This window comes from Schistocerca gregaria, chromosome 3, assembly GCF_023897955.1.
Source record: "Schistocerca gregaria isolate iqSchGreg1 chromosome 3, iqSchGreg1.2, whole genome shotgun sequence".
Taxonomy (NCBI): domain Eukaryota; kingdom Metazoa; phylum Arthropoda; class Insecta; order Orthoptera; family Acrididae; genus Schistocerca; species Schistocerca gregaria.
The window spans coordinates 337,597,034-337,619,075 of record NC_064922.1 but is presented as its reverse complement, the minus strand read 5'-3'; the positions used below and the strand labels follow the sequence as shown (position 1 = coordinate 337,619,075).

Genomic DNA, 22,042 nt, shown 5'->3' with positions numbered 1-22,042 from the left:
GGTTAGTGTACATGAACTGAGCATCATGGCATGCGGCCCTTTAATTTTTATTTCCTTTTCATGCTCTGACTGTTTGTGTTGTTATAAATGCACTTGTAAGACAATTATATTTTTCTTTTTTTTCAGTCTGAGGAGAACAAGCACATAGAAGAGGAAATTAACCTAATGATGGAAAAACTGAAGGTTTGTGCATTGATGCAATCTACATTCATTAATGTTTTAATATGTTTGACTAATAACATATTTTAAAATTGTAAAGAGATAGAATGTTAGGATGAGGGGAAGCAAAGATGAAGAAGGAGGTGTTAGAGAGAGTACTGAACTAGGATAAAGGTAGTAAGTATATTGGTAAGCGCTGTTCCAGCTTCAATCCAGAGATGGTATGATAGAATACGAACTGAATATGAATACAGGTAAACAAAGAAGAATTGAAATAAATAACACAATTACTAACTGGGAAGGCAAAAGGTAAGAAACAGTGTGAGATGGGGAAATGTGGATAAAAAAAGTACTTGAGTAAATAAATAAAAACATAAAATAGTGTAACTATAATATCAGGTCTTGGGAGGGGGGGGGGGGGAGGAGTTATATTAAGAGATTATCTACAAGAGGTTAACTCAGGAAGTGATAGGTGTTTATTATTCTACCATAAAGACTACATACTCTTATTTATGTGGATTACCTATCAGGATACACAATTGGTGACATCAGTTAGGAACTTTCAAGCCTTTCTATGAAGAGTATTCTCAACTATTGGCTAAATTCAACATAGACAATGGACAACAACAATAAGCTATTTCATGCCATCATCAACATTAACAGACTCTGCAACCTATGAGTTTTGGAGCTTTCTCATCTGTCAAATGTGAACATGAATCCTTTGCAGCATAACAAAAAGTATGCTAATCCTGCAGCATTCACTCAACACAGTGTAGTGAATAAATGTGCCAAAGCGGGACCACATTTCAAATCAATGACCTATTCTCTGCCAGATCCAACGTTTACCCACACTGTGTCCACAATTATGGGCACCGCTCTTTATGCCAATCCTAGTTCAAATGTGATTTGTGGTAATGGGAAGCACATTTCAGCAGCAACAAGCGATCAACAATGATGAACAGTTTACTTTGGTTATTACTACTTCGGACCTCTAAACCACAGCATTAGTTTCAGACATTATTGTGCTCCTGCCACCAGAATGAGCTTACAGAAGACTAGAAGACAAATTTACTTCTCTCTTTACAATATCCATCAACCTCTGGTTCAGACAAATGGTACATCAGGAGAAACACGTCACCATGAAAGGTCCGATGACATCTGTGTAATTTACTAGACAGGTCCACAGTGTCCAACAATTTGTTCCTACACATTCGGCAGCAGGAACTACTGGCACAAGTATGAACAGTGTTGGCAGTATACAATGAGAAGTAACTTCACAAATTGCAGGTTGCCAACAGGGTCTACACAATACTCAAGTTGCCTGCAACAATTGACATGACAACATCGATGGACTTGCTGGCCAAATGACTTAGCGATGTACGTCATGCCTATAGCATACTTGTCAGCTGAGGTATTCACAATATCCATTGCATGATTCATTGCACCCTCAGTGGATTTTCCTTTCCTGAAACCATATTGTGGGGGCTCATGCTTTATAATTGTCTGTAGTCCCTCAGGCAGTGGCACAGAAGCTTTCACTTCCTCTACTTTGGCCACAGCATTTACCAAGCAAATTGACCTGTAAGATCTTGGTTCTCTTGGGTCTTTGTCTTCCCCTTCTTTAGAGTATGGTATTTGATGTTTTCCAGATTCTGGGCACTCAACCCCGCAAAAGGCATTTGTTTAATAACACTGTTATATAAGGCACAATTTGATCCACTATCTGATGCAAAACTTCCGCCTGTATTCTATTAGGTTTTAATCCCGTAGCTGATGCAACACTTCTGCCAGTATTCTATCAGGTCCAAGCGCTTTCTTCTTTTTTAACTTTATTATTCCCAGCCTCACTTCCTCCTGGGCAAATGAATCCATAAAACCGTTATTCACATGCTGCTCTATCAATTCAGAACAAAGTTGCTGATGGAACTCTGTGTCTTCCATTGTTGTATCATCCAGCAATCAAGAGTATGCGCTGCTCTGATGTTTCCCTATCTGTTGTCATTGTGTCACTGGATCTTCTAAAGGTTGATAATACAGGGGGTGATCGAGCGTTATTTGTTGCGAGTTTTTGTGGAAAACCTGAAACATCTGGTTCAATTTGGTCCTTAATGTATGCCTCCCATTTTTGTATTCATGTTTGGTGTAGCTTGTTTTATATTACTGTTTGACTGTTCAATAGAAAATCAGCCTACTTTGTCATTCTGTTTCCCCTTATGATATTTGTTAGTATATCTTCACCTGCCTTGCACTAGGTCTTAAGGATTATGAGGCAGGACTCCAGGGAATTATAAACCCTTTTGACTTCCTAACAAATGTGGGGATCACCTTGTCTCGTGCCATCTGCAGTACTCATACCAGTTCATTTGCTTTGGTGTCAACAGCAAATCTGCTTCTTTGCAGTGGATTTATTTTGAATTCTGCCTCTAAAAGTTCCCAGCCTGCTCTGAGTGGATTGTATAGTTGCTCGGGCCGGATGTTAGTGTGTAAGTCATTATCTATGTTTGTAATTGTGAAGTAAATGAGATATGATCACTTGTTGTAAATCCGTCACAGACGTTCCAGTTGTCAATGTGGTCACTGCCTTTCAAGTTTGCAAAGGTGATATCTATATTTGTTGCCACACTTGCACAATTTTGGAAAGTAGGTGGTTTTAGTGGCCTATTAATGACCTGAAGGTCAAGTTCTTATGTAGTGTACTGAAGGCAGAGCCCTCTTTTATCCATCACTCTGCTAGGCCACAATGTTGATTTCACGTTTGTGTCCACTACAAAAATGTGTCTGTCATGTTGATGCATTGTTTCTGCTGCTTTTAATTCTTCTATGTGTGATTATATGTCTTGACTGTACAGAAAATATTGATTAGTTATGTACAATTTTTGTAAGACAGTCGTTATTTCTGTTGTCACCGCGTGTCCATCACAGAGTTGATGTGTCTTTGCCACTGTCATGTCTTTATCCGGCACTACAATCATGGCCACTGGATGTTGACCTGATTCTATGATTTGTAATGTAACTGGCATTTGGGTCAATACCCTGTTTCTGGAATATGGCTCCTGAACACATAGTCGCAAGTCCTTGTATCACCATGACACTGTGCATCGCATTTATTGGGCTGATTTTAATCATTTGTCTCTGTTCCACCACATTTGGTGTGCAATTTGCTTGTAGGTGAATGCCATGGAAACCTAGTGAGCACATAGCTATGGAGCCTGTAGAGATGCTATCAAGTGTCTACTGCCTCCTCCTAAAGACAATATCAGGTAGAGTCTGCAGTTCCTTTGTATTTGTAGGAAAGTTGTTGACACTGAGCTGAATAAGATCAGCCTCCTCCATGACAGGAAAATTTGTGGTACAGCCTTCTGGATGACTGTGCCTAACTGGATGGCTTATTGCTATGGTTAATAAATGCTTATCCTCTAATTTAGCAAGTCTCACTTCGTTTTCACAGATTTCATAGACAGGCTGCAGATTCGGCCATAAACTTCTTCCATTTTTCTTCTCATGTCCATCACAGTTTCGTAGTTCCTGTAGCCATATATAGGTTCTATGATTTGTATATTTCTGTAATCTTCCTCTATTTGCTGTTGTGTGCTATCCCACTCCACTACTACAGTGTGTTGTGTGCCATCACATCTCGCATTTATTGCAATTTCAACTTTTTCTGAATTTGGTAGTATATGCTTCTTTACGTCTTCATTGTCCAGAGGTAGGCACGATGTCCATTCCTTGTTTTCCTTTCTTCTTAGCCACTTCCAGAAACTCCACTCCTTCTCTCCATTATTCTTACCATTGGTCTTTTTATTGTCCATCTCATTATTGCCTCGTCCATATGGTCAGTCACGTTTCGTTTGTGTTGCTATGCGTCTTCTCATTCTGCCCTTCACAGTGGATGAGAATATTTTGGCCATTTTGGCTCTTGCAGCATCTCACTTTCTTTTTGATGAAGGTTTCCATTTCTTATAAAGATGACACGTAATTTTATAATCTGCTTGGTCAGTGGGTTCAGGTTTAGTAGTTTTCTTCCTGGACAATGTTTCATCTTCTTCAACTGTCACCAGTGGATTGCACAATGCACAATCCATATTCAGTTCTTTGAATTTACCTCTCCAATAACATTTGGTACATCACAGTCTTTACCTCATTGGCTGCATGATTTTTTTTTCCTTTTCACATATGTTGTGCACATTGGAGCTAACTTGGTATTTTTACAGTTCATTTTTAGATGGTCACACTCTCCGCTGTTGGAGCATCTTGGCTTGTTTTCCTTACAGTACTTTGCAATGTGCCGTTAGTCATGGCAGTTTGGTGACTGAAGCATAGTCCTTTGTAATGGTTGATTAAAATCCATTTTATATTCTTTTCTGCATAACCAATTGTGCTCTTACTTTTGGATTTATCTTCGGTACATAATTTACTGTCAGCTTCACCCATGGGCATGTTTTAAACCTGGCTTTTGTTTCTTCCAAGAATTGCTCCCTATCTGTCATTCCCTCCAAGTTCTGTTAATATAGTGATTCAATTAATTTACTTTCTGGCATAGTAGCTGGAACATTGTACACCAGAGGTCACAAAACTTCCTTCACGACGTGCCAGATACCTGAGAAAATGATGAGTGTGGATTGCACCATCATCCCGTACAGCATTTACAGGTCAGAACAATAGCCCCGAGAAAAAAGATGAGGAGCTAAGTTCAGCACTCCATGTTAATCATGGGTGATTGGCATGGCACAACCAACGAAAGTACTTACTAAAAAATGTATCAAAGAAGGCGATGTTAGCAGAAAGGTAGTCAGATTAGAACAAGAATGCACATATCCACATCTCACAAACTAACAATAAGCAGCAAAAAGCGTTAGTGAGATTTGTGAAACTGGCATTCCGTTTTCAAAATTTCAGCCATGTTTGGTTTGGTATTGCTGCATCCAATCAAGAAAATTACTTTCAAATGTTCGTCAGTCAGTCTCACTTGGTGTGCTGACTTCACGTACTTCATTTTTGAAAATGTTTACTCATAGACATAAATGCCATAACAGTGGCAGATTATTTAGTTTCAGAAACTCAACATCAGATTAGCAGTGATAAAATTCAACAAGGTTTCCTTCTGTGTACTTCTGTTTCAACAAGTCATTTGCTTGCGAATCAGTGAAGTTCAACTGGCACAGCATCAAGTTTACAGTCATACAGATCTGTAACAAAAGATCACCTCTCCGATCTATCAAAATATGATATTTTAAAAAAAATGTCTCTTTAGCTCATGAATATTTTTCTTTTTTCAGGAAACAGAGTTGACCTCTCCCAGGACTGGAACGAATATGAAAAATGTTTTCTCCTCCCAGTTGTGCTTCAAACAATGACAACTTTCTTCAAAATCCTTTGATGATAGTTTGTGAACCACAGACGAGGTTATCCCTTCCCTGAAATTTCAAATTCAGTTCATTCAGGAGGGAGATGATCTCAAGCAAAAATGATTACTTTGACACCCACGCAAGATCTGGCAGCTGTGGATCAGCTCTCCGTTTCAGTGAGAAAAAAATTGTTTCCTTTCAGAGCTTACAAAAACAAAACAGAGCCTTACTGCAGCTGAACCACCTCACTACTTTATGATAAGGCAAGTCACAGAAATCTGAATCAGTTTCTTAAAAAAAAAGCCTGGATCTGATGGTGACTGGTTGCGTGTGACGGAACGCACTGTAACGTGTAACGCTCATGTAAAATGTTTGTAAAGGTGATTTGACAGAGTGTGTTCCCAACATAACATGAGAACACATCTGCAGATCCTTGTGTATGAAGATAATCTTGGTCTATATGTCAGGATGCCAGTGACGAATGAAATTTAAAATGAAACTCTTGACTTTCTGAAGTTGGGACAAAGGTTCACATGATGGGTGGTCATGTTGTTGCTTGAAAAATTCAGAAAGGACTGTGAGTGGGCCACCATACACAAATTCTTCTGCAGAAGCTCCAATGCCAGATTTAACAACTGTAACATCAGTAACATGGCAGAAATGTCTCATGTACCATACATTCATTAAGCAAATCAGGTATTGTCAGCATGCCGGATGAACAGCTGTCACAGGACGGATCCAGCTTGTGGGCCATTGTTTGCCGACCCCTGCCATATGCTGTCACTTTCAGCCTACACTTCTAGGTGGCTTGCTTATCATTTCTTTATTTAGCTCTGAATTTTGTTTCAGCTCTCTGATTTCTTCTCCTGTTTCTGTTTCAGTTATGTCTTCATTGTCTGATGCCTTCGTTTTCTTGATTCTTATCTCCCCCCTCCCCCTCCCATGAACCAAGGACCTTGCCGTTGGTGGGGAGGCTTGCGTGCCTCAGCGATACAGATAGCCGTACCGTAGGTGTAACCACAATGGAGGGGTATCTGTTGAGAGGCCAGAGGCCAGACAAAAGCGTGGTTCCTGAAGAGGGGCATCAGTCTTTTGAGTAGCTGCAGGGGCAACAGTCTGGATGATTGACTGATCTGGCCTTGTAACACTAACCTAAACAGCCTCGCTGTACTGGTACTGCGAACGGTTGAAAGCAAGGGGAAACTACAGCTGTTATTTTTCCCGAGGGCATGCGGCTTTACTGTATGGTTAATGATGATGGCGTCCTCTTGGGTAAAATATTCGGGAGGTAAAATAGTCCCCCATTCTTATCTCCGGGCGGGGACTACTCAAGAGGACATCGTTATCAGGAGAAAGAAAACTAGCGTTCTACGGATCGGAGCGTGGAGTGTCAGGTCCCTTAATCGAGCAGGTAGGTTAGAAAATTTAAAAAGGGAAATGGATAGGTTAAAGTTAGATACAGTGGGAATTAGTGAAATTTGGTGGCAGGAGGAACAAGACTTTTCATCAGGCGAATACAGGGTTATAAATACAAAGTCAAATAGGGGTAATGCAGGAGTAGGTTTAATAATGAATAAAAAAAAATAAGAATGTGGGTAAGCTACTACAAACAGCATAGTGAACGCATTATTGTGGCCAAGATAGACATGAAGCCCACGCCTACTACAGTAGTACAAGTTTATATGCCAAATAGCTCTGCAGATGACAAAGAAATTGAAGAAATGTATGGCGAAATAAAAGAAATTATTCACATAGTGAAGGGAGCCGAAAATTTAATAGTCATGGATGACTGGAATTCAGTAGTAGGAAAAGGGAGCGAAGGAAACGTAGTAGGTGAATATGGATTGGGGCTAAGAAATGAAAGAGGAAGCCGCCTGGTAGAATTTTGCACAGAGCACAACTTAATTGTAGTGAACACTTGGTTCAAGAATCATAAAAGGAGGTTGTATACATGGAAGAAGCCTGGAGATACTGACAGATTTCAACTAGATTATGTAATGGTAAGACAGAGATGTAGCAACCAGGTTTTAAATAGTAAGACATTTCCAGGGGCAGATGTGGACTCTGACCACAATCTATTGGTTATGAACTGTAGATTAAAACTGAAGAAACTGCAAAAAGGTGCGAATTTAAGGAGATGGGACCTGGATAAAGTGACTAAACCACAGGTTGTACAGAGTTTCAGGGAGAGCGTAAGGGAACAAATGGCAGGAATGGGGGAAAGCAATACAGTAGAGTAAGAATGGGTAGTTTTGAGGGATGAAGTAGTGAAGGCAGCAGAGGATCAAGTAGGTAAAAAGACGAGGGCTAGTAGAAATCCTTGGGTAACAGAGGAAATATTGAATTTAACTGGTGAAAGGAGAAAATATAAAAATGCAGTAAATGAAGCAGGCAAAAAGGAATACAGACGTCTCAAAAATGAGATCGACAGTAAGTGCAAAATGGCTAAGCAGGCATGGCTAGAGGACAAATGTAAGGATGTAGAGGCTTATCTCACTAGGGGTGAGATAAATACTGCCTACAGGAAAATTAAAGAGACCTTTGGAGATAAGAGAACCACTTGTATGAACATCAAGAGCTCAGATGGAAACCCAGTTCTAACCAAAGAAGAGAAAGCAGAAAGGTGGAAGGAGTATACAGAGGGTCTATACAAGGGCGATGTACTTGAGGACAATATTATGGAAATGGAAGAGGGTGTAGATGAAGATGAAATGGGAGATATGATACTGCTTGAAGAGTTTGACAGAGTACTGAAAGACCTAACTCAAAACAAGGCCCCGGGAGTAGACAGCATTCCATTAGAACTACTGACGGCCTTGGGAGAGCCAGTCCTGACAAAACTCTACCATCTGGTGAGTAAGATGTATGAGACAGGCGAAATACCCTCAGACTTCAAGAAGAATATAATAATTCCAATCCCAAAGAAAGCAGGTGTTGACAGATGTGAAAATTACCGAACTATCAGTTTAATAAGTCACGGCAGCAAAATACTAACGCGAATTCTTTACAGAGGAATGGAAAAACTAGTAGAAGCCGACCTAGGGGATGATCAGTTTGGATTCCGTAGAAATATTGGAACACGTGAGGCAATACTGACCCTATCTTAGAAGGAAGATTAAGGAAAGGCAAACTTACGTTTCTAGCATTCGTAGACTTAGAGAAAGCTTTTGACAATGTTGACTGGAATACTCTCTTTCAAATTCTGAAGGTGGCAGGGGTAAAATACAGGGAGTGAAAGGCTATTTACAATTTGTACAGAAACCAAATGGCAGTTATAAGAGTCGAGGGACATGAAAGGGAAGCAGTGGTTGGGAAGGGAGTGAGACAGGGTTGTAGCCTCTCCCCGATATTCAATCTGTATATTGAGCAAGCAGTGAAGGAAACAAAAGAAAAATTCGGAGTAGGTATTAAAATCCATGGGGAAGAAATAAAAACTTTGAGGTTTGCCGATGACATTGTAATTCTGTCAGAGACAGCAAAGGACTTGGAAGAGCAGTTGAACAGAATGGACAGTGTCTTGAAAGGAGGATATAAGATGAACATTAACAAAAGCAAAACGAGGATAATGGAATGTAGTCAAATTAAGTCGGGTGATGCTGAGGGTATCAGATTAGGAAATGAGACACTTAAAGTAGTAAATGAGTTTTGCTACTTGGGGAGCAAAATAACTGATGATGGTCGAAGTAGGGAGGATGTAAAATGTAGACTGGCAATGGGAAGGAAAGCATTTCTGAAGAAGAGAAATTTGTTAACATCAAGTATACATTTAAGTGTCAGGAAGTCTTTTCTGAAGGTATTTGTATGGAGTATAGCCATGTATGGAAGTGAAACATGGATGATAAATAGTTTAGACAAGAAGAGAATAGAAGCTTTCGAAATGTGGTACTACATAAGAATGCTGAAGATTAGACGGGTAGATCACATAACTAATGAGGAGGTATTGAATAGGATTGCGGAGAAGAGAAGTTTGTGGTACAACTTGAATAGAAGAAGGGATCATTTGATAGGACATGTTCTGAGGCATCAAGGGATCACCAATTTAGTATTGGAGGGCAGCGTAGAGGGTAAAAATCGTAGAGGGAGACCAAGAGATGAATACACCAAGCAGATTCAGAAGTATGTAGGTTGCAGTGGTTACTGGGAGATGAAGAAGCTCGCACAGGATAGAGTAGCATGGAGAGCTGCATCAAACCATTCTCAGGACTGAAGAGCACAACAACAACATCTTTTCTTTCTTCAGGTCAGTTACGTCTACCACAGGTGTCTGTATTTCCTTTTCATCTGTTTAGCGCTTGGTCTTGATAAATAGTATGCTACCCTGCTTGGCTTGTGTGGTCTCCATCTTTCATTTTGTCGTGACCATCTGAATGAGTGGACCAGTGACTGCCACATTAGCAAATGAACGGATTGTCTGGTTTTTGTTTTCTTCCCTAAGCATGGCATTGTCTTTTTCTAATTGTTCTATATGCCCAGTCAGTTTTGCTTGTGATATTGTCCAGTGAGTGAGCTTGCATTTCAACTCTAGTATTTTCGCAGCAGTAGCCATTTTGGTTACAAGGAATTCCTCATCGGTGTATAGTGTTATGTTCTCATGTTTGTCCATTACTTCTTTCTGAATGCTCAGAAGTTTTTGTGGAGGGCTTTGTTGCAATCTCTGTGTTGCTTTTTGCCTGATGCATGTTTCATGATATGTAAATGAGATACCTAGAAGTTGATATGTTGATACTCTCGTATATGTACAGACTTCATTGTTACTGACGTGTCTGCTGTCTCTGAGTTGCCAATGCCACACATCTCCCTGCCGCCGAAGCTGATGCCCCCCCCCCCCCCCCCCCCCAGTGGCCGGCAGTGTGACAGCTAATGCTGGTGTCACTTCTCATGCAAGTTGCTCTCCACGTGGCCTGAACACTGATGCTTCACAGTCTAATGTGGCACACCACAACAACCCCAAGCATAGACATCACGCATAGTGGCGTGCCCTTAAAAGAACTTGTCAAACTGGTGTGGATCTTTCCCTCAAGTATTCCAGATGTTTCACAAACACCCCACACCACGACAAGTCCAGAATCATGAGATCACACTCCCTAGACACTTATCAGCCCCCTCTCACAGCATGTGGATAGCCTTTGTTGCAGCTAGTCAGCTTCATGGGCACCACAACATCTGACTTACACAAGGCTTGGTTTTTGGATCAAGTTGCAGTGTAAAGACATTCTTAAAGGTCTGCACCATAGCATTGTATCCCAGTGATGCATTTTATGCTGGTGCCTTGTGAGATTATTGACAAATTTAGTTCTTATCCTTATCTTTTTGACTTAGTACATTTTAGTTGATGAATAAAAGGTTATTTCCATATCTTGAAAGGTTACATGCTATTTCTTATGTGGATCACTTATCGGGGTACACTGTCTATGACCTCTTACTCCCTCTGTCACTGATACTTTCCTTCTAGTTTAAATTTGTGTAGTAGGCAATATTGGTGTTTCACCTCCTTATGGTAAGTTTTGGTTAACTTTTCTTCTCTTTGTACTTTTTTAGTTTTCTCAGGTGAACTATCCTTTTGATACTAACAATATATTTTCTTTTCAGGAAGATGATTACAGCCAATATAGACATGCACTTGAAACTCTTCGTAATCTTATCCGCTCAGCAACAACCTCAATGACAAGTGTTCCCTTTCCTTTAAAACATATGCGTTCTCATTATCCTTCACTCAAGGTTTGTGTAATTTTTTTGCCATATATATTAGATAAAAGTGAAGTAATCTGGTAATCAAATGAAAGTTGCTTCTTCCAACAAATTTATGGCATCCTATTCTGCCACAATTTCTAATAAATATCTGCAAAGCCGTACTCTATTTTTCTCTGAAATTTATTTAGATAGCATTTCTTATAACAGGAAATTCACAGAAAAATGAAAGAAGGGAAGACTCGAAGCCTGTGTGCAGATGTAATATCTGTTGTATCAATGGCTATGTCAGATGTTAAAGAATTAGAAGGAAAACGAGAGTGCCTCAAATATTGCCTCCAAGGTCTGCAGAGAGATATTGCTGATTGGGGACATGAATATGTCAGGTGAGAGATGTACACTTCTATTCTAAATATTACTATAAAAGTAGGTAACTGGACTTATTCTACAGAATTTTATATGGATGTCAGTAACCCTATTATCTCTGTTTGTCATCAGAAGAAAAACAGTTATTCATGTATAATTCATAATGAAAAAGTAATTAATTTACATTTTTTCACATTTGTTTAGTAGTAAGTAGGTGCAGGTAAGTAGTTGCAGATTGTAAATAATCAGGATTGCCACAGATTCTGGAAATCATGGAATATGAGGAAATTTCAAACACATTAGGGAAATTTGAAAAAAAAAATAATAACACTGTAAGAATCTCATTTTTGTCTCATTAGATGAAATGGTTTGTTTACTGAGGTGTCATGCATCATCACTGGCTGGCTGCAGCTGATTATGTGCACCAATTCCTACTTCTTCTCCCCTTCCTATCGTGCCCCTCGGCTTGTGGTCAGTGCTGCCACCATTTCTTGCTGCTAGCCTAGCAGCTGCCAAAAAGAGCCAGGGAGGCATGAGGAGTGGTTTATTTGGATATTACTCTCAGAGATTGTAGACACAGCAGCCAGAGATGGCGGTCGTGTGTGCATGAGTTGTGTCTGAGTGATTGTGTGAATGTGTGTATGCTCTCATTTTCTGACAAAAGCTGTGGCTGAAAATTTAGATGTGAGATTATGATTGTTTTTTTCCTACTTGCCTGTCTGCAGCTCAGCTGTCATCCTATCCTCCTTATTAATAATTCACAGAGTATTTGAACAAGTTACCTACTGCACAGATTGATCACCGTGGTCTCATTTCATCAACATGCTGTCTGAGGCTTGTGAATAGCTGGCCACCTGAGTGGATTTCTGCAACAGGCCAAAATCACAGACCATTTCTGCGGGTATCTGTAATGGATGAGGCTTGCTGACCTGAAGCCATTTGGTTCCCAATAATGTGCAGGCTCTGCTTGTCAGATCTGGTCTCACCGATCTGTCTGCATGCCGGGTCTGTTTGAGTGTGATGTAATGCAGCAGATTTTCATGGTTTATCCATGGACCCAGGACTGCAATCCTCCTCAGCAGGCCAGAGACCATGGACAATGGATTTCAGGAATTGCAGCTGTCTCACCGCACATACGTTGTACATTGTGACATTTTATAGAAATTTTATTTGTTCTGGTGCATTCTGGCTCTTCAAAAGTAGTTTGTGTGTTAGAAAGTATGGACAATAAGAAGAAGAAATTTGTGTCAGTCACTGGTGGTTTGTATGCTATGTATTCATATATTTCTCAAAAGAAAAATCATAGCTGTAAAATAGATATAACACAATGGGCAATAACCAACAATAATGAACATATTAGAACCAACATTTTATTGGCAGTCATCTGCAATATTGGTTTACACAATTCTTCCCTGCCTTATACACTTCTTTCAAGAGGCCTACTTTCTCTGAGGCTATTTCTGAAATCAGCGAAGGTATTTTAAATCTGTCTTGTGACTCCAAGGAAATGTATATTTTTGTCACCGAGCATGTTTCATTTGTTTCATTTTATTGAAATAAAATAACATCAGTGGTTTTAATGAAACACAGATACCATTTGGCTTGCCTTCCCCATCTAACAACAATTCATTAAAAATTTATCTCTTAAGATTTGTGCTCACATCAAGAAACAGCACTTACTTGCAGTATTATTATTATTATTATTATTTAGATATTTCTTCATTTGCACTATCGTTTCGTGTACCATAGCTGCAAAGATAGCTTGTCAACTTACTTCGTAACTTACTCTTGAGATGTCAAAATCTGCCGGGAAAAAATGCTAAAACTTGTTTGTAAATCAGGAAAATATCATGAAATTTCACGTGGGAAAACTTGTGGCAATCCTAATAATGCTCCTGTATTATCTTGCACAGTAACATAATTTTAATGTCGACCAGAAGCTATGTTTCCTAAAGATTTTGACAGATTTGCTGTGTAATTACAAACATGTTCACCACCAGTCAACTGCTTTGTCTAGAGCAGGTTACTTAGTGTATTACCTCATAAATGAAGTACAGAGCACTCCATGCTCCATGGAATATTGCAGCTTCTTGGGCCAGTATGACATACCTTGTGAGCTACAGACTTTAGCTTTTGCAGCTCACATAACAGCCAATAACATACACTATTTTGAGGGTGAATCTGTATTAAAGGAGTGAGAAGTAAAGGACATATCAAAGATATGTCTCTGCTCAAAGTACATAATATGTTTATTGAGTTTTTTCAGTTTGACATTTACTTTTCTAAGAAAGAGCAAAAATTTGAGATGATGAAGTGTTTTCATCTTAATGTGGATGCATACATTATTGGATCCTGAAAAACTGGTATTTGTAGCGTGTCTGATGGTGATGCATCATTGAGTGAAACTGAAAAATGAAAGCTGAATTTCAATTTAAAAGATGTTGATTTCATCAAATCTTGTTTCAGAAGACTTTATATTCTGTTTTATTGTAGTTTCAGGTGTTTTAATATGATCTTGGTCATAAATGAATATCATATTTCTGTTGACAAAATTATGAATAGGATAGATTGCTACTCACCACAAGGACGACACATTGGGTTGAAACAGGCACAACAGAAAACCTGGTGGTGGAGGGGGTGTGGTGTCACCGCCAGACACCACACTTGCTAGGTGGTAGCTTTAAATCGGCCGCGGTCCATTAGTATACGTCGGACCCGCGTGTCGCCACTATCAGTGATTGCAGACCGAGCACCGCCACATGGCAGGTCTAGTCTAGAGAGACTCCCTAGCACTCACCCCAGTTGTACAGCCAACTTTGCTAGTGATGGTTCACTGGCTACAGACGCTCTCATTTGCAGAGACAACAGTGTAGCATAGCCTTCAGCTACATCATTTGCTACGACCTAGCAAGGCGCCATATTCAGTTACTATTGATATTGTGAATTATGTACCGTCAAGAGTGACGTTCATCATTAATGGATTACAATTAAGTATCAAACTAGCTACGTACAATTTCTGAATTCTAATTCCTTGTCATGTTCCAGACCTCATGTCAGTATAGTTCTTCCTTACTTACGCCAGCCTGTGTGAGCTAAAACGTGTGCATTTCGGCCTCCTCTAGTAACATGGTGTTGGCCCTCCTGCCAACACAACAGGGGGTATCCACATAGCCTGGCCTGTAAAGCAGCCACTGAAATCAAGCATGTTATGTTCACCTGCATGTTGTGTTGCAGGGTGGTCCACTTTGCTCCTGGTCACAGTCTTCTTTACAGTGAGTAGCAATCTGTGCTATTCATAATATTGTTGGTATTCCAAGCTGGACTTCTAATTGTCATATTTATGTTCATTTTATTTATTTATTTTTTTGCAGATGAACATATTCTGTTTTATGAATGATATGACACCTTTAGTTGTTCTTTGTACTGCAATGATGGATTTAACTTATTCAGATGGTTAGTTACACTTGTTATAAATCCTGAGTCTCGTATCAGTTTGAGTTACTTTTCTCTTCTCCTTGTGAGAAAGAGATGAATTTACTTATTAATGGGAAACAAAGCATCTATTTATTTTTCCTGTTTGTGCCATCAGGTATGGTGTGATCCCAAAGCCTAACAATTAATATATTTAAAATCCTATGAACTACACAGGCCAACAATGGAAAAACTTTTTGCTGAAAATACCTTATTCTTATGTTTTTTTAAGGATGGGAACTCCAAATATGATACTTAAAAAACTGTGTCACCCACCATTTCTTCACATTTTATGGTTAAATTTATTAAATTAATAGATTTTTTAAAGAATTTAACAGCTTTTATACAGTTAAAATAATTTAAAAAGGAGGTGTATGAATGTAGATGACACTGGTAGCACTGCTAAAAAACATTTGCTGGCAAAAAAGGTCGATTCTATTTTTATGTTAACAGATGGTGTTTTGTGAACTGTCAATCTCACTTTCCCGTTTCCTGTGCGTGTACTCAGTACAATGTCTGATTGCGGTTGTAAAACTCTGCTAATAGTTTTTGTTATATTTGTGGGAATTTGTGATTAAAAAACACCAAAGAAACATTACAGACTTCGTGAAAAAGGTTCATCTATCATACTTGATGATCAAGATAAATCTTGGGCACTGCATACGGTCTGTTATGTGTGTGTTGAAAATCTGAGAAAATGATCCAAAAAGGAGAAAAAAAGCCAGATTTGCTGTTCCTATGATATGGAGGGAGCCAAGAAATCATTTCAATGACTGCTTTTTTGCAGTATTGACATTACTGGTCATAATTCGAAAAACAAGAAGGTAATAAGGTACCCTAATACCCTAACCTTCCGTCCACCATCCGACCAGTAGGGCATTGTGTAGATTTGCCGGTTCCTGAACCACCAGATGATTTAAATTCTATTCCAACAGAAGTATTTTCTGATGTACAATGTGATTCAGATGAACCAGATGAAAATGAATTCCATTGTAATACAGAGAGTTTAGAGCCCAAATTGTTTACTCAGACCGATCTTAATGATTTGGTTAGGGATCTGGCCTTAATGAAAGAAAAAGGTGAATTGCTTGGCTCTAAATTAAAAGAAAAGAGCTTATTGTAAGTTGGAACCAGCATATACATGTGTACTGCTCAGACAGTCCCAGTCTGATGAATGAATTTGGTATTGAATACAAAAAGGAAGATTGGAGGCTGTTTATTGATTCATCCAAAACTAGTTTAAAGGCTGTTTTATTACACAATGGTAACATGAATGCATCTGTACCTGTTGGACATTCTGTACATATGAAAGAGAGCTATGAAAACCTAGAAATAGTGCTAAATAAAATACTCATTCCGCTCATGGTTGGATGATATGTAGCAATCTAAAAGTAACATGCATGTTCCTTGGTCAGCAAGGTGGCTTTACGAAATTTCCATGTGTGTGGATAGGACAGTAGGACTAGGGATCAACACTGGTGCAGAAAGAACTAACCTGTGAGGGAGTCTTTAAAACCTGGTGAAAAGAACATTCTACGCATAATCCTTGTAGATCCAAAAAATGTGCTCCTATCACCTCTACATATAAAGTTAGGCTCAATGAAACGGTTTGTAAAGGCTTTGCTTAAAGATGGACCATGATTTAAGTATCTCTGTCAAAAGTTTCCATACCTTTCAAAAGCTAAACTAAAAGAAGGTGTCTTTGTCAGACCTGACATTAGAAAATCGATGTTAACTTTGAATCCACAATGACCTTAAATGAGAAAGAAGCATGGATATCATTACAAAGTTCTTAGGACATGAAAAAGACCCAGAATATGTTTCTATTATAGCTGCAATGTTAAAGAAATTTAAAACTTTAGGATGTTTAATGAGCCTGAAAGTTCACTTTTTGAACAGTCACCTTGATTACTTCCTGGACAATTTGGGAGATGTTAGTGAGGAGCAAGAAGAGCGTTTTCACCGGGACATTAAAGTGATGGAAAACTGCTACCAAGGCCACTGGAGCACCAACATGATGGATGACTACTGTTGGTCACTTCACCGAGAAATTCAGCAAGCAATTCATCATAGAAAAAGTTACACAAGAAGCTTCAAAGAAAAAAGAGAAAGAAAATACAAACCAATTCCAGCTGGCAAGTGAAACCTCTATTAACACATTTCATTGTTTTAAGTAGCTTACTGTAAATACAAACCATGCTTATGTTGTAAAAGCGTTTCATTAATTTCTCTGTTTACCGTATAGCATAGGATTTTTATACTACATAGTAAAAAACATATTGCTTGAAAACTATAGGTGATACAAAAAAATAAGGCTAGATTTGGATTCAGCTCATAAAGATCTATAAAGATCAGCTACCAAAGTAAAAAAAAAAAAAATTTTCAAAAGAAATTTCGTTGGCCTGTGCTATTAGTTATTTACAGAATAGAGTTGTTATAAATGAGAATATCTGTCTGGAAAGTCATGCTTGTTTTAACAAACACAAGGGAGTTGGCCATTCACTTGATGTAATAGGTTGTGTGACCGCAGTGATGTCTGCCTATACAAGTCTGATTTCACTTGATCATGCAAGGCCACTGTTATAAGGCACACCTGGAAAAACTGTAGATGAACCGTAGTTTTCAGCATAATGTGGGCCATAAAATAAGTGGCACAACCTAACCCATATAAAAAAAGAGATGATCTAACTGCTGGTAAGGGGCCAGGGTAGAAACAAGGTGCACTGCATCCACAATGGAACCAGTACCACGCATCACCAGAAAAGACAAGAAATGAACCACAGATTTATACACAGCAGGAGTCATAGATTTCCCCAAAATTGGAATATATTGCTTGTTGGAGCTCACCAAATATCAGGTAATGGAGACAATGCTGGAGATCCCAAGTTCACATAAATTTGTGAATCAGCAATGTCACAGCTGCACTTGTGACCAGTTGTTGTCAGAGCACTTTATCCATCAATCGCACTTCCATAAACAGTTTGTTATTACATGTAAGCACTGGAGACACACAATTAACATCCTCATCCATATCTGCAGGGGAGGGCAAGGAATGACACACAGATGCTATTGTCCTTTTTTTCTTACAGTTGTTACAATTCACCCAACACTTAAAACACACAGCTCTGTCATGTTGCAAGAAGCAGTATGGGCAAGATGGGAGGGCTGACCACTGCTGCTACTGTAGTTGCTGTTGTTTGGCACATTGCTGTCCAGTCCAGTGTGGTATTTGTACAGCTGCCACGTTGTCCTCCCCTGAAGAACTAACTAATGCTCGATGACCAGAAACAGGAGCCACTGTGGAGATGTCACACCAAGCCTCAATCTGATCACCACCAGCACAAGATGCCTCAAAAGATTCAGCGATATTCAAAACATCAGCCAAAGATGGATTCTCACTCTGTAGTGTGTATTGACACACCTCCTAGTCAGGAGCCAATCAAATGATGGTGTCACAGACCACTGAATCAGCAGAGGAATCATGATGGGAATCGGTAACAAACTGACATTTGTGACTGAAGCAGTAGAGTTTGTCCACTGAAGCCTGGTAGGGCTGTTTGGGCTCTTTATGATAATGAAAGAACTCAACACATGCTGCAGTGACTTCTGTGTGTGTATCTTGATAATTTGACAACAACTTGCATGTTTTGTCAAACAAAAGTAATGCTGGTTCATGGAGCTTAGCTAACGGGCACATCAAGTGGTAAATTTGAGGGGAAATCCAAGAAAGAAACAAAGCTGTACACAAGTTTGTATCACTGACAACAAAATCAAGGAAATGTTGCTGAAGCCACTTCTCAAGGCCTTTCAGTCTTCTGCTGCATTGTAGTAAGGGGAAAAGGTGTTAGGTAAGGTAATAGCATAGAAACGTGATTAGTCAAGATGGCCTACAAATTTGTGATAGTCACTGTAACAGACTGCCGCTGCTCGAGGAGAGATATGAGCACTGCCTCCATGTACAAGAGAACTTATGGAACAACCAAATAGACTGAGCCTATGGAAGTGAACACCACACTTGTTGATGGAGTTTACATGTGCTCAACACCAAGGTTATCAGCAACTCATTGCCAATCGCATCTTAACAGTTAATAATGTGGTTGCTAAGAACTGAACTACATTCAAGTAAATGACAGACATAGAAACAGCGCATTAAGCAGTAGAACATAGTCTGAGGAGGAGCACCAGCTGCGCTGTCTTTATATAGAGGAGGGCTCTGGTAGGTGGCATGGTGGATGTCATGCCTGGCCTCTAGTCATTTGACCCACAATAGGCAGCCTCTGTCCACTGGCCCATGCAGCTGCCAGTGCAGACTAGTTGAAATGTAGTGCGCCAGCGACCTGGTGCCATGGCACACATCCAGGTGTTGAGTACAGGGTTATAGCATCACCGAAAATCCATGTTATTCCACTGAGTACACCACACTGCTGCATTAAGATGACTTTTTCAAACCTGTTAATCACTGTCACCCACTAATGATGTGCACTGAAACATTTAATTGTCCACTTGATAGTGGTGTAATTCAGAAAGTATTCAGTCATGAAAATAATGTTACTCAGAGATATCTAATGAAAATGTTATCATTTAAGGAATTCATTATGATGACGGCATCAAACATAAGGAACTGTATGAGGTTTCATTACATTTCATCAGGCTAGAGAGAAATGCAGTGCTGGTGATGAATGGGAACTCAGGTAAAGAAATTTTATATCACCAGTTCTCAGCAGTCCTAGAGAAAGTTTAAACTGGGAAAACAAAGATGTGTTAATGAAATATATCTGAACAATCTTCATTTTGCAGATGTCATTATAAGCTTCAACAATAAAGGAAAGAACTTTACAGAGCAAGTTCAAAGCTTGGCCACCATTTCAATCCCAGTGTCAAAAATAATGCATAACCATCACATGGAAAAGAAAATAATGGAAATTAACAATAAATTCATAGAAACCATTTTTTGGATTTTGGATTTAGGGCAATTAGATGCAGAACTAGGTGAACAGGAAAACAAGAAAACAAAAGAATAAAACTCATCTGAATTGCATTTGGTAAATCAAACAAAATTTTTCAAAAACAAGTGTCAGAAATGTGTTTACATTATTTGGAAAGGAGGGCTAGTTACTTTTGGATACTTCATACTATAGATTTAAGTGTCAGTAAGTTGTTTCTGAAAGTATTTATGTGGAGTGCAGCCATGCATGTAAGTCAAACATGGACGATAAATAGTTTGAACGAGAAGAGAATAGAAGCTTTTGAAATGTGGTGCTACAGAAGAATGCTGAAGATTGGATGAGTAGATCACATAACTAATGAGGAGGTATTGAATAGAATTGGGGAGAAGAGGAGTTTGTGGCACAACTTGACAAGAAGAAGGGACCGGTTGGTAGGACATGTTCTGAGGCATCAAGGAATCACCAATTTACCATTGGAGGGCAGTGTGGAGGGTAAAAATCGTAGAGGGGGACCAAGAGATGAATACACTAAGCAAATTCAGAAGAATGTAGGCTGCAGTACATACTGGGAGATGAAGCAGCTTGCACAGGATAGAGTAGCATGGAGAGCTGCATCAAACCAGTCTCAGGAATGAAGACCACAACAACACTTCATCCACTATTACAATTATTAATGGCGTATCAGTAAAGAATGGAATTTAGTTAAACTTTATTTAAATAGATTTGGAAGAAAGCTCGCATAAGCATATGGTTGAGATGCTACAGCTAATCTTATTTTCTGAAAATAGTGAGTTAAACTTTTAGTGTAAGTTCTGTTTTCATACTTTCTTATTCCTTACAGAAGGCCTGAGGCACTTTTCTTCAGTTACCGGTATTGCATTTTATTTTGTGTAGTAGGGTGCTCAATTTCTATAAAGGTTATTATTTTTGTGTATATAATAATTAATTTTTGAAATTTACTTGTGTAATTTCATGTCTGCATGTTATATGCAGGCAATTGGAGACAGAAATAGCTGAAGAATGGTTGGAGACCCCTTTATACAATAATGACAGTACTAGAGAGCAGTTACTCAAACTTGTCAAAGCAATAGTAGAGTTTGATACAAAACATAATGCAGAAATACAAGCCTGTGATCTTTTAATGGAGATTGGTTGCCTTGATGTCCTTGAACCCTATGTTGACGCAGCAAATCACTCACGCATTTGTCGTTACCTTGCAAGGTAAGACTGATACATATTTATTGCAGAACAGACATTTTACTGGCAAAAAATGTTATGTTTTTTATCTTATTGTACCCAGGATGCATTTTAAATGATGATAAAAACTGATAAATTACTAAAAGCAAATCTCTCCACTATATCTAGTTATTTTTACTGAGAACTGAACATTTGCAATGACATAGTCTTTATCACATGTACATACTAATATGGTAGGGAAGACAGTGAATTTCAAAAACCTAATTCAGGATTACACTTTCAAAACTCTTTAAAAATGAAAATAGAATTCTGATAGCCATTTGTACAACTTTTATTTTTAAAACTGAAATGTTGTCAGCTACACTCCTGGAAATGGAAAAAAGAACACATTGACATCGGTGTGTCAGACCCACCATACTTGCTCCGGGCACTGCGAGAGGGCTGTACAAGCAATGATCACACGCACGGCACAGCGGACACACCAGGAACCACGGTGTTGGCCGTCGAATGGCGCTATCTCCGCAGCATTTGTGCACCGCCGCCGTCAGTGTCAGCCAGTTTGCCGTGGCATACGGAGCTCCATCGCAGTCTTTAACACTGGTAGCATGCTGCGACAACGTGGACGTGAACCGTATGTGCAGTTGACGTAATTTGAGCGAGGGCGTATAGTGGGCATGCGGGAGGCCGGGTGGATGTACCGCCGAATTGCTCAACACGTAGGGCGTGAGGTCTCCACAGTACATCGATGTTGTCGCCAGTGGTCGGCGGAAGTTGCACATGCCCGTCGACCTGGGACCGGACCGCAGCGACGCACGGATGCACGCCAAGACCGTAGGATCCTACGCAGTGCCGTAGGGGACCGCACCGCCA

General features: G+C 39.4%; 1 protein-coding gene across 2 annotated transcripts in view; it reads left to right on the top strand.

The window, feature by feature from the left end:
- LOC126354126 (26S proteasome non-ATPase regulatory subunit 2-like) overlaps positions 1 to 22,042 on the top strand; it is a 205,048-nt gene that overhangs the window by 15,576 nt on the left and 167,430 nt on the right. For both annotated transcript variants that reach the window (XM_050003522.1, XM_050003523.1), the window contains exons 2-5: positions 127 to 183; positions 11,094 to 11,222; positions 11,403 to 11,578; positions 20,969 to 21,196. In XM_050003522.1, coding sequence (XP_049859479.1) covers positions 127 to 183; positions 11,094 to 11,222; positions 11,403 to 11,578; positions 20,969 to 21,196 — 590 coding nt within the window. The remainder of the gene's footprint in view (positions 1 to 126; positions 184 to 11,093; positions 11,223 to 11,402; positions 11,579 to 20,968; positions 21,197 to 22,042) is intronic.